This window comes from Manihot esculenta, chromosome 12 (genome assembly GCF_001659605.2).
Source record: "Manihot esculenta cultivar AM560-2 chromosome 12, M.esculenta_v8, whole genome shotgun sequence".
Taxonomy (NCBI): domain Eukaryota; kingdom Viridiplantae; phylum Streptophyta; class Magnoliopsida; order Malpighiales; family Euphorbiaceae; genus Manihot; species Manihot esculenta.
The window spans coordinates 34,055,914-34,070,064 of record NC_035172.2 but is presented as its reverse complement, the minus strand read 5'-3'; the positions used below and the strand labels follow the sequence as shown (position 1 = coordinate 34,070,064).

Genomic DNA, 14,151 nt, shown 5'->3' with positions numbered 1-14,151 from the left:
TAAATTTTTTAATTTTTTTTAAGTGAAAAGGTAATTTTTTTAAACTAAAAAAGAAAAAAGAAAAAGGAAAAAAAGGTTTACAAGCAAGTCAGATTTTAATATTGATTCCTTCATCCAACACTCTAAAAAGCAGCCAAAGGGGAAACAAAAGGGTGGTCAGCTGTCAGCTCATCTCCACTACACCAATCTTTTTTTAATATTTTTTTGTTTTGAGGAAATAATTTTTTAATCTATTCTCTTTTTTCCACTAAATTATGAGTTTCTAAGAAGGTGAGGTCCACTAAATTATTCCAATAAAAAAATAATTAAAAATATATATGAAAATATAACAGGGTGGTCCACTTCCATAAGTCAAGGCTTCCTCAAGGTGGGAAACTATATTATATTTTTTCCTATAATTTTAAATGGAGTAATAAAAAATATAAATAAATAAAATTATACAAAATTCAAGAAATAGTCGTCTTTTAAATAAAATAATTATTTTAATTAAAAAAATAAATTGGAAGTCTTAATTTTAGTATTTAATTTATCTCTAATTACATATTTCTCCCTCAGAGTCCCAAGGTGATCCATATCCGGTTCAACGGTCCCGATCTATTACATGGACGCCACGTGTGTACTTGGCGTGTGCCTCTATGACCACATCGGTTTTCGATTTCTTGGTTTTTTCCCAAGTCTAACAAGTCAATTCTTTGAGAGCTTATCAACTTCACTTGCAAATAATCGGAACTCTCTCACCGCAACCCATCTTCCTCCCTTGCATTTCCGGACACCAAGACAACGATGTCTAATCCGTCAGAATCGGCCGCCTTTCCGACTGGATATTCTTTCCCGCCGTCTACTGCCGACCCTCGTGTTCCGCTACAAAACCTATCAATGGTGCGGGTGAGAATGGATTCTGTGCAGCAGTTCTTGGCAGATTCGGTCAACAACAATAACTTAATGAGCAAAGGTCAGATGGAAATGGTCTCCGCCGAGATCTCCTCCGCTATCCACCAGATCATCGTCAATGGCGCTGCACTTCTGGCGTGTTCCCAATCGGTGGTCGAGCCTCCGACAGCTGGTAAACTTGCTGAGAGACTTTCAGATCCACCTGATCCGAAATTTGCTGCGGAACTGTCTAATTCATTGGAGGATAACTCCGATAAAGGGAATCAGCCAGCGGTGTTCAGTTTAAAAGTGGAGGAAAGGGATGATTTTGATGTTGACTGCGACATAGTAGAGCTCGACGCTGTGGAATTGCTGGCGGAGCACGTTCATTTCTGTGAGATATGTGGGAAAGGGTTCAAGCGAGATGCTAATCTGCGCATGCACATGCGTGCTCATGGAAATCAGTTCAAAACTCCAGAGGCGCTTGCGAAGCCCGATAAGGGAAAGGAATCATCGGCGGCGGCGACTAGGAAAACACGATTCTCGTGTCCCTTCGAGGGGTGTAATAGAAACAAGAAACACAAGAAGTTCAGGCCACTTAAATCTGTGATTTGCGTGAGGAATCATTTCAAAAGGAGCCATTGTCCCAAGATGTACTCGTGCAATCGTTGCAACAAGAAGAGTTTCTCTGTGGTGGCGGATTTGAAGAGCCACTTGAAGCACTGTGGAGAATCCAGATGGAAGTGCTCGTGCGGAACTACCTTTTCCAGGAAAGATAAGTTGTTTGGGCACATGGCGTTGTTTGAAGGCCACATGCCGGCTGTTGTTGGGGAAGACGACGACAGAGCAAAGAGTGACGTAGCAGCTATGGAGGCGGATGAAAATGGGGAAGGAACCATCGAAGAAGGGGATCAATTGCAGGGGAACTCTGTGGATAATGGGCTTTTTGAGGGATTGCTTGATGGGTTTGCTTCCATTGAAGGGTACAATTTGGAGGATGTTCTGGAGTCTGCCAGAAACGGCTGGGGCAGTGAAATGGAGGGCTTGTGTGGTGGTACTGAGCGGAGCTAGCTTTGATCAGGTAGATTTTCTCTTCAGCCTAATGGGGAGATGGATGGTGATGCATGATCTCCTGTTGTTGGATACATATTCTTATTCTTTGTAATAAGAGGAATGCAGTGGTTTACGACATTAATTTTTACGTTTTTGCGTAGTGTCTTTTCCTATTACTTTTAGGAATAATTTCTGTATAATTTTCCGACATCTAATAAAGTTGCATCTCGTTTAACTATGTGGGTTTTGAAAATAAGCGGATTCTAAGTTATCACAACTTGATATATTTGTGTTATCAGAAGTGTTGTATGATAGGTGAATATGGTGTTATTGTGGGATCATCACCATTTGACAATGGCAAAATTATGATAATTCTGATAAGATTTCTTGATATTCACATACACACATCCATCCACGACTGTTGTGGAATCCGAAGAACCTTATCTATTTCATTCTAATCCATTTTATTTTAGTCCATTATATGAAATGTGTATCCCTGTTTTTTCAAGGGAAAGAATCATGAGCTTCAAGAACATTACAAGACAGAATCGATGAACTCAGTTCTGCTATTGCCCTTTTTAGATGGTGGTGGAGAGAGATGTTCCTTCGGGAGATACATTATGTCCAGTCGTGTTTGGTTTCTATTCAATTTTACTTTGCAATTAAGTAAAGTAATTTTCATGGATATTCTATCCCGTACTGTTATACATTTAATAAGGCTACACAAAAACGAAGTAGTGGACAGGCTGTTCACCTACCTGCTCATTGCTGGATTGTTGAATCAAAGTCGTCTCCTAGGAGTACTGTTTGAACTATGCACGTCCATATTCTTCACCTAAATGATGCAACATATATAATTAGTTATCCAATTTCTACTTGCGCGTCTTCAAAGAGTTGTCATGGTCGGTCGGATTAGCACCCATCCATCCCCAACGTGCTATGTCAAAATGGATTTTCTTTTTTTATTGGTTAAAAAAAATTAACGTAATATTATAGTAATTTTATTATAACCATTAGTACCACCAATTTATTGTACTTAAAAATCAGGAAGAGAAAAACAAGATGATAATTTGCTCTTCTTTTTTTTTTAATAAGGGATATTACTGCAACGTGCTGATGGTATATAGAAGGAAAGCAATTTTTTGTCATTGCACTAATCAACAAATCACGAGAAAATTATTGGAATTGTGATAATAATTTTAGAAAAATATCTTACTACCCTTTCCCCCATAAATTCTGGTTTTGAATTGAAACTTCTCTTTTGATTTTTAAATAACCCGTGATCATCCACTGCTGGTCGAAATTGTCATGCCACAGATATCACTATATATATATATCTCTGTGTTTTATGTTAATTCTAAGAGAATCATTGCCATCTTTACTTCTTTTGAGAATTTTAAAATTTTTACTGAATAAAAAGAGTAGCCATGAGAGTTTCTTTAGAAGCGTTAGCAATGGCGGATATGGATTATGTTGAATGGGGCATGGATGTTCAAGAATGGGAGCGACGGGAAGAAGAAGAAGATGGCGCACCTCCACCTCATTTGCTAGCTGAAGAAGATGAAGATGAAGATTTTCCATTGAATTTGAATTTTCCGGGAAAACTTTCGCATGTGGAAGCCAATCAGAGTAGAAATGAAGATGAGAATAATGTAGCTCAATCTGAATGGTGGAAGGCTATTTTCTTGATGGTGAAGACCATTATAAGGATTTTGATCATTACATGGGTTGATATTCGTGAGCGATGCAACTCCTAACAGTAGCCAATAGTTATTTTGTTTATTTCTTTTATTTATTAAAATTCAATTTGTTAAATCATAATAATAAAATACAAATTTATCCATTACATGGGTTGATATTCGTGTTTCTCACAGCTCATAGAACAAAGCCACACGACTCACAACGTGGTCACCGTTGCTCACTTTATCATCCTAAAAGACTCCTTTTAGTTTTCATTCAGTTTAATTCCAATTCAATTTTAAATTTGATCATATCCTAAAGTTAAAAAATTTTAAAAGAAAAACTAACTTCACCTAAAATTTAATAATTTAATTTTAATGTGAATTTAGAGCGTAAATAAATTAAAACGTTTGTGAAGTATTCGATACTTGATTCGATAAAAATTTAATTGCATTCGACTCGTTTTTTAAACGAATTGAGTTCGAGCTCACTTTTTAAGTTTATTTAATAAATGAGTCGATCTTAAACTTAGCAGTATTCTACTCGTTTAGACTCACGAACTCAGCTCGTTTTTAAATTTATAAACATATTAACTCATGAAAAGACTTGCGAACAAGCTTGTGAGATAAGCTCCTAAGCAGACTCGCAAACAAACTCGTGAATAGACTCGTTGATCAACACCAATTCACATAGAAAGTTGAAAGGACACGGAGAATCATGACTTTTTTATAAAAAAATAACTTTTCTGCATTCTTTTTTATTAGTTTTGAAATTGAAAATTTTTAATTAAATAAAAAAAATTAATTTAAAAGTTTTTTAATAACTTTTTAATTTAAATTTTATTTTTAATTTAAATTTATTTATAATTTAAATAAATTTAAATTATATTAAATTTATTTATAATATAATCGAATTTAAATTTAAGTTTTATACAAATTTAAGTTTTTTGAGTGGAGTTTGAGTTTGGTTCGTTAATGTAAAAAATGAATTTATTTAGAATAAAGGTCGAATCAAACTCAAATCTAATATTTATTTTACGAATTGAGCTTTAAGTTATAAATGAAAGTTGAGTCGGTTTCGAATTCAAACTTGAACTTTTAAATTTATTTTTTAATCGAATATGAGCTTATTTTTAAAATTTAATTATTTAGTTGTATTTTAATTTTATCAAATTAAACGTTGCGTAGTTTGATTTTCCAAAAATTACATTTGAAATTAACAAAATATTTTTAAATATATTGTATATTTTAATTTTTAGATTAGGTCAAAATTAACCTTTATATCCCTTGATTTATTAAAACTAAATAGTTTAATATTAATATTTTAATTGTCAAATAAAAAATATTATTATTATGAAAACTTTCCATTTAAATTTAAAATATAAAAAATAAAATATTGAGTTATATGTGTTAATTTTGACTAGTGTGTATATATATATAATTTTATTTTTTTTAAATATTCAATTTAATATAAAATTCAATAACCCGGTGATATACATCTGATTTGGCTAGCTTTATTATCTCGATTAAGGCTTTATTAAGCTAAACTAAACCAAACTAAACCATGAGTTTCATGCAACCATGTTGTTGGTCCACATTGATTTCTTAAAAAATTTCAAAGTCATATTTAATTGGTATACATCTTGACCATCTTAATATGAATTAAGATTGAATGACATCAATCATCATGCATGGTCAAAATTCCACATTGAGACACAAATGCATAAGATCATCACGAGAATTACATAGCAGGACATATAATCATTCAAACTATAATCACAAGCTTCTTACATTTCAAATTTCTCCACTTTTTCACATGTATTTTTTCAAAAACAACTCTTTCTTTCTCTATATATATCTGTAATAGTACAGTACAGTTCTTGAAACCAAAAGTAATATTTTCAAAGAGTCTTGATTAAACAAGAGACGGAAACAATGGCAGCATCAATAGAATCATTAGCAATGGCGGGTGTAGATTGTAATGATATTTGCATACAAATGAGCTTTGAAGAAAGCAAACTGACGACTCCTCCGCCGCATTTGTTAGCTGTTGGAGATGAAGAATTGGATATTGGAAATCGCAAGCTACGTAGACGTTCCTTTGGGAAAGTTGAAAAAGATGTTGGTGGGTATGGCGATTGTTGTTGCCTCATCATCAGCCGTGAACGCCACCCCCAAAACTAGGCCCGCTAAACTAAATTGCGGCTAATTCACTGGACTGTTTACCCATAGAGAGTTGAGGCTTGGATCATCTTCTCTATTTCTTTATTATTGTATTCTATTCTTTCTTTACTGATACAGCTTTGAAAAAAGAAATCATATGAAACTGTCCATAGAATTTCTTTTATGGAAATCTTGGTAATGAGCAATTAAAAATTAAATCAGTGATATGATTGTTTATTCTTTATAAATAATATTCTGAAATAAATAATATTCTGAAATCCAAAACATAAAGTTTTATGGGCGTGTGTAAATTTGGCTAGAAAAAATTACTGGCACTTATCTCTATTACTCAATCTCGTACGTTCACTCAATCCCGTACATACTGACGAATCCGAGCATCTCTCCATGTTAGACGGCTATTTAATTTCTACCAGCACGCGTACTGATAGGGCTGTGAGTCGACTCAACTCGCTTCCCATACCTTCTGTCGTATTATTGGACTAGACCTTCTTTGGATAAATCCACGTGCATGGTCACGTCGCAGATTGAATTGCGCGATGTTGGACCCCAATCCCAACCGGTTCTAGATATTCTGGAGGTGGAGCGTGTTGAGAAGGGAGGAGCTCCAAGAGATGATGTGATGGGTGAGAAAAAGGCCCAATTCATTCCGTGTGAGATCCCTGTCATCTTACTATACTCCTTTTTTCATGCCAAGTCTAATCTCTAAGATTGATTCTGCTTTCCCGTCGATTTCAGTTCTCTTGAGACTTTCTAACTGGGTAAGCTCTGTAAGACATTGTGTAGCCTGTTGGAGTTCGGTGAAAGCAGTGACACCGCTTACGAGATCAAGGGAGGATTAAAAAGTTAGAAAATCTTTCACAAGGGTAGGAGCGATTACTGATTCAATCACACCATCACAGCTACTATCACTCTAAGGACGGGTATTCATCCCAGAGCTCTTGGGCAAAGAAAGTCAAGCAGGGGATTCTAAAAAAGCAAAGAGAACAGCCTAAAGTAAGTAAAGCAGTAAAGGGGCGAAGGGATTACCGGCAATCGTAGATCGGCCTTTGCCTTTTTCGGGTATTCCATCTGTTTTTGAGGCCTAACGAGGGCTTTTCTTGAGCATTCCTTTAGCAAGGCCTAAATCATATAATGGGCTGAATGATTTAGTGGGCTGAATTTAGTTAAAATATGCATTGGCCCAAACAATTGAACTTAGATATTAAAATAGTACTTGAATTGGCAAGAGCAGTACGAGGACATGAATGTAATTTACATATATATACATGTACATCTACTTGCAGTGCCAGAGCCACATTGGGTTGAAGGGCTGTGAACCCCTTCCATTTTTCAAAAGAGAAAATTTATTATTAAGTCCTAAATTTATAAAAATTTATTTGTTCGTTTTAATTTAAAATTTAGAGAAAATTACTTGTAGTCCCTGAGGTTTAACGTAATTAACACTTCTGTTCCTCTATTTTGGTAACCCAACACTTAAGTCTCTCACTTTCTCTTCCGTCCAAATTCGTAGTCCTTTCGTCCATTTAAACCGTTTGGTCAAATAGTCAAAAGTGAGATGTGATGATTTTTTCCAAAAATACCCTTCTTTCAATGTGAAATTCCAGAAGAAGAAGAATAAGAAGAAAAAGAAGAAGAAAGAAGAAAAAGTTGCTGGGTAGGAAGAAGAAGAAGAAGAAGAAAAAGTTGCTGGGTAGGAAGAAGAAGAAGAAGAAGAAGAAAAAGAAGAAGAGGGTTAATTTTGTCAATTCACGTGTCCCAAACGGCTATTTTGGACGGAAGGACTACGAATTTGGACGGAAGAGAAAGTGAGGGACTTAAGTGTTGGGTCGCCAAAATAGAGGGACAGAAGTGTTAATTACGTTAAACCTCAGGGACTACAAAGTAATTTTCCCTAAAATTTATATAATTAAAATATTTTCTATATTTTATAAAATTAAAAGTTTTCATTCTTTTATAAAAAATCTTTTAATTTATTTTAAATATTTATATTATTTAATCTATATAATTTTAACTATAAATATTATTTAATATTTATAAATTTAAATATGCATATCTTTTAATATTTATGACTAAAATTAAAATAAATTAACTAATAAATTATTAAATAATTTAATTTTATAAAATATAATAACATTTTATGCATAAATAAAATAGTAAATTTTCTCAAAGTGCAAGAACTTGATAATAATTCTTTCATATATAAAACCATAATAAGAAAATAAAAGAGATTTTTAACTAGAGAGATTCTCCCAATTTCTTCTTCTTTGGGTTTTGAGAGACTCTCCCTTTCTCTACCAATTTCTTTGGCCCCTCTGCTCCCTTCAAGCAGAGGGGAGCTCTACTGTTATTGGTTGGAGAGTTGGTTTTTCTCCCCCAACTCGAAGTATTTTTCTATTTCTTTTGTTGAAGTATTTTTCTATTTCTTTTGTTTGCTTTTTCTTTAGCTTTATTGACAAACAGTTTTAGTGTTAGTATTGGAAGAATGTTATAGACATGTTTTTCGCAGTCTTTCTATATTTTTCTTTGATCTTTTTGGTTTGCATGCAGGTGGTTCCTTGAATGAGCTCTACCTTTAGCTCTATCATTGAATCTGCCTAAAGTCTTTTCTTCTTCGGCGACCATGGGTTGATTATCTGGTGGACGCTTACGACGTTCGCTACTGTTGGATTGCTCTGATCTTTCATCGGCTTCAATTAAACTAGTACTCTGCTAAACTGCGTTGGTTTTCACTTTCTTGATGTTTTGAGAGCTAGATTTGCTCCTTTTATCGTAGGTTGTTGGTTCTCACCATGGCCGATTTCCATTGTCTTGTTGGACTCCTTTACAACTTCCATGGAAATTGTTCTTTTGTGCTTCCATATTTGGTGGAATCTTCCATATTTGATCTTCCACCGTCATAATCGATGATAGCCGCGATGGGTTGTAATGGGTCCTTTTTGTTATGAGCTTACAATGGTTTATAGCTTCCACAAAGGCTGCTTCTATTGATTTTTTTTTTTTTTTTTTTTTTGGTTGAAGTTCTATGGAAAGGTGGTGTTGTTGGAAACGGTGCATCTTCACCAACTTCGCTGGGTTTCCATTATTGGGTCGAGTCTCTCCTTAGACTTTTATGAGTCTCTCCTTAGACTTTTATGGGTCAACTTTGCTGGGTTTCCATTATATGGGTCGAGTCTCTCCATATAAATAAAAGCAATTAAATGGGTCAGGTCGAAATTATCTGGGCTACGTTCATCTTAAATCAGAATCAAAGAAGACCAAAATCCAAAAGTTTCGAGCAAAATGGTATAGATTTCGGGCGAGCTCACCCAATATGCAGTTCGGGCGAGCTCACCCAATATGCAGTGCTTGCCATAACCATAAAATTTAAAATAACATTAGAAAAAGAAAAAAAAAACTTAAGTATTTTCCTAAATCTTGTCACTAACAAATTGGGATTAATACTACTCGTTTTAAATTGAAAAAATAGATCAAATAAAATTCATTAAAAATTTTAGTTAATTTTTTATTTTTAAAAATTTTAATTATTTTAATTCAATTTTACTCAATTCAATTTTAATTAATAAAAATAAAATAAAATAAATTATTTTTAATAATATAAAAAGATTAGATTATAATAAAATTAAAATATTTTAATTGAATTTTAAAATATTAAAAATAAAGTATAAAAAAATTAATAAAAAATTAAACGCGGAACCAAGAGATCGAAAAGATTGAGAAAAATATTTTTATAAATATTAAAATTTTAATTTTTTTTTAATTTATTCGGTACCGTTTTGGATCCGCGAATGTCACCCCACTAACCAAATATCCAAATTATGCTTAAAAAAGAAAAAGGAAAAATCCAAGTTGGAAAGTTGTACAGATTCTCACAGGCTCCTATCTTAGTGAAAATGACGTATGATTTATACAAAATTGGATTTCTTTTTAAAAATATATTATCTCTTTCGGTACAATAGGGTTTCGATTAAAATTCTAATATCAATTAGTTAAATATTATCTAAAAGTCTTTTACTATCTATTGCATCAAAAGTCTACTTGCGTATCAAAGTATGACAATTTCATATATATCGAACTTGAGATTGCCCTAATAACTAAATTCTTTCATTTTTAAAAATTTATTAATTTATTTTTTAAAATGTTTTAGCTATATAATTATAATTTTAAAATTATAAATTTTCAATAGAATTTCGATTAAATGATTATAATTAAATTGTAGAGATTAAATAATTATATTTTAAAATTATAAAATTAATTAAAAGGAAAAGTATTTTGATTATTTTATATATTAATAATGGTTTAAATAAATAAAAATTAAATAATTAATGATTTAAAAATATGGGAATTAAATATTTTAGTATTAAAAAAGGATAAATCAATTAATATGTTTTCAAAAATAGAGTTTCAAGTAATTAATTTTATTAAACCACAACTATTTTATTATTTTGGTTAGGAGTGAGCATTCAGATAAACTGAATATCGAACTTTTAGTATTTATAAAAATTAAATCGAATTGATTTTAATTAGAAATTGAATCGAATTAAACCGATTTGATTCAGTTCAATATGTTCGATTTGAATTTTTAATAAATTTTTTATTTTTTACACTTTACTTTTAATATTTTAAAATTTAATTAAAATATTTTAATTTTGATATGATCTAATTTCTTTATATTATTAAAAATAATATACTATTATCACTAATCGATTTGATTTTATTTTTTTATTAAAATCGAATCGAATTAAAATTTTTAAAATTAAAAATTAAATTAAATTAAAATAAATAAAAAATTAAATTAAAATTTTAAATTAATTCGATTCTGTTAATTTTTTCGATTTAAAATGAATGTGGCTACCTTACTAAGAGCTACCAACTACTTTTCACGTGCAAAAAAGCTAGAAAAGGAATGAGATAATGGAAACGGAATGTTTATAATTAATTAGTTCATCCTCACCTACTTTCTTTTAAAAAATTCTTACTACAATTCTTCTGCATTTGAATTTTCATTCGAATATCCAATAATTAAATCTCAACTATTTCCAAAATAATTTGGAATTTATCGTTTGTCCTTATCACCAAAAACCATTCGTTCTATTTCCATACCAAGTATGGCCTTAACTCCTAGATGATATGTAGTGTAATGCAATCACAGTTACGTCATTGCCAGAAAAATATTCCTTCTCAAAACCATCAATGAAGATTCATTTTATTATGTAAAATTAAAAAGATTTTATATTACAAAATAAATTTTTTATATTTGCATAATCTTTGTTCTTGTCCTTTGCCTTGATCTGTAGCTAAGCCTTTGGAAGTGGATGGCACGCAGACCAAATCAAAGATTGCATTGCTGCTATGTTTCGCAAAGTGGCAAAGCCATCGATGTGAGTGGACACCATCACCACTCATATTATAATCAATCAAAATAAATTAATTAAATATAATATATAATAATTATAGACATACAGTGAAAGCAAATCTACCACTTTTAGGTGGCTACATATCCAACATGTGCATTATACTATATATAAATTTAAAATTGATTTGATAAAATTAATAATAATAATAATAAATAGTGCAATTAAAATTTTTAGGTCTGAATTAGGAGAGTCAGGAGCTTTCTTTTGGTAGGACACCACCAGTTGCAACTGCACTGCTGCAGCATCACCGGCTGCGCGACTGCGCCGCTGCGACACCTTCATCCCCTTCAAAGTATTTTTCAGTCGCCGGTACGGCACCTGTCCCCTTACCGTATCCTCCCTCCGCGTCTAAATGGGATCGCTGCCATGAAGTTGTTTGGAGTGGATCGTGCAATGCATGCAACTTCGTACGAGGGCACTTGAATCGAAAAATAGATGGGAAATGTATCACGTGCGTATTGGTAGCTAAGGTAGGTGGAAGAAAATTAAGTCACAAGAAGTTTAATAATAATTTTTAATTATCACAAAAATACAACCTACGTCCTCCATGCAGATCATCATCAATACCACACATATATCTACGTAGGCTTGCATGCATTCTAAAACTTCAAGGTTTCTTTTCCAATGTACAATTTATATATATATATATTTTTTTTCTTTTGCATATTTTATCCTCCACAAACAATTTTATAGTATATATTTAGATTCAATTCTCATCGCCATTTTGCTTTTTTTCAATTTCGAAAAAGTTTTTTTTTTTTTGCCGATAAAAAATAATTAAGTTTCATGGGAAGTTTTAGATTTTTTTTTTTTACGAAAGTATTAGAAATTCGATATATTGCCTATACCAAAGTAACTTTCAACGTATGAATGGTTTTTCTAACGCTAAGATTTATTAAACATTATATAAATATTTATGTTATATTATATAAGAATATGTAATATTATATAATATATATATAATTTTTATTATTGATGTAAATTATGAAAAAATTATTAATTAATTGACCTTTTAATTTTAAAAACATATTAAAATATTTTTAATATTTTAATTAATTTAAATATTATAAAAAATTATATTAATTATACTCTTAATTTTAACCGTTAAATATTATAAAAAAAATTTAAAATATTCTTTAACCTTTTAACATTTTAAGGAATCAATTAATAAATTTTTTAAAATTATAGATACTAAATAATAAAATATTTGATGATTAAAATTAATAGAGATAATAATTAATAAATTTTTTAAAATAATATTAACATTTTAATATATTTTTTAAAATTAAAAAAATTAATTAATGAATTTTTTTAAATAATAATAATAAAAATAATAATAATATTATTATTATTATTATTGTTAGCCCATGATCTCTTTGGTACAATGCTAAAAGGTAGGCCATCGAAACGGAAATTATAGAAATAAACTACAATTTCTGAATTAGTGAAATATTATTATTCATCACCTGTTTCTCGTAATTTTTTTTTAAAATTTATTTAAATATATTTATTATTAAATTATTCTCATAATTATTTTTTTTAAATTTATTTAAATATATTTATTACTAAATTATATCAACACATTGCGTGCGTGTTTATCACGATTATAAATCTATAAAATTTCTAAAGAGGGTAATCGATTTATTTATAATATTTTTTATTTTATAAATTTAACTTATGAATTAAAAAAGCCTGAGGACTATATAATATTTTATTTTAATATTTATAAATATTAAACATATAAACTAATTTAATCAATTAAATTACTATATTCCTTTCATTTAATTTTAAAATTTCATAAAATATATTTATAAATTAATTACTCTCAGATATATCAATTTTTCATATGTGTTTTGATACAACATGTAATTATATAAAAAAAATTTAAAATTATTACATAATCATACATGATTTTATGGGTTAAAAATTATATTCTTTTATTTTAAATAGAATGGTTGACATTATAAAATTTTTTTATTTTAAATAAGGAATTAGCGTTAGTAATGCGAGAAATTAAATAATTAAGACCATCAAATTTAACTAAATAAATATTCGATCAACTATGAAAGAAAAAAAAATTTAATGGATAAAAATTAAAAAATTAAAAAATTAAGTTATAATTAAAAAAATAAAGATTTTTTTTTTCAATATACCTTAAAAAAACTATAATAATAATATTTGTTGCAACTGCTGCTATAGCCTTCATCCCGTGTTTTAGCAGTCCCAGGCCTGGTTTCCTTTTTGTCTTGTTCTGATCTTGCTCTGCAGGCTGCGAGAGCTCCCTCGGGACGTGGTGTTCTGTTTGCTATCTATAGTAATATTTATGATTTAAAAATAAAAAATATACTAAATAAAATTTATTAGTTGAGTTATTAATTTTTAAAAAATATATTAATAAATTATTATTTATTAAATATTTTACTATTTAATCTATATAATATAAAAAAACTTATTTATTAATTCTTTAATTTTATAAAATATATATATTAATTAATTCATTTGAATTTAATTAATACCTTTATATCATTTACTCTTCTACTGAAAAATAAAATTTCTGGAGGAATCTTTCTTTGGAAGCAACTCATCTAGTCAGCTGATGAGTCATCGAATGCAAAGATGAATTGATTTTTTAAGGTCAGAAAGGTAATTTTATTTAATGAATTTCTTAATTTTAGTGGATTAAGGGGGCATGTAAAAGTAAATCCATAAATTCTATTTATAATTAATTCAGTTTAATTTTTATAAATATTAAAATTTTAATTTTTAATTTATTTAATTTTAAATTAAACCAATGGAAGCACAGCATGCATATGTAGATGCACATGTTTTTTTTATGGCCACCTAAAGCTTATCTGTTTTCTGACCAAGTCTCACCCGTTTTTTTAAACATGCTTTTTCCACCACGATAAATATTTGCTTGAATTTTGAATTAGCATAGACTAAAACACAAA

At 30.0% G+C, this 14,151-nt stretch overlaps 2 protein-coding genes across 2 annotated transcripts; both read left to right on the top strand.

Annotated features, from left to right (window-relative positions):
- The first annotated feature begins 669 nt into the window (after positions 1–669).
- Positions 670–2,161, top strand: LOC110628682 (protein SENSITIVE TO PROTON RHIZOTOXICITY 1). Its single transcript, XM_021775474.2, has one exon. It carries the CDS (start codon positions 784–786, stop codon positions 1,939–1,941), a length of 1,158 nt encoding a protein of 385 aa, XP_021631166.1. The 5' UTR covers positions 670–783; the 3' UTR covers positions 1,942–2,161.
- Positions 2,162–2,254: 93 nt separating this feature from the next.
- On the top strand, positions 2,255–3,766 carry LOC122725243. The gene has a single exon (XM_043962225.1). It carries the CDS (start codon positions 3,351–3,353, stop codon positions 3,678–3,680), a length of 330 nt encoding a protein of 109 aa, XP_043818160.1. The 5' UTR covers positions 2,255–3,350; the 3' UTR covers positions 3,681–3,766.
- Positions 3,767–14,151: the final 10,385 nt, after the last annotated feature.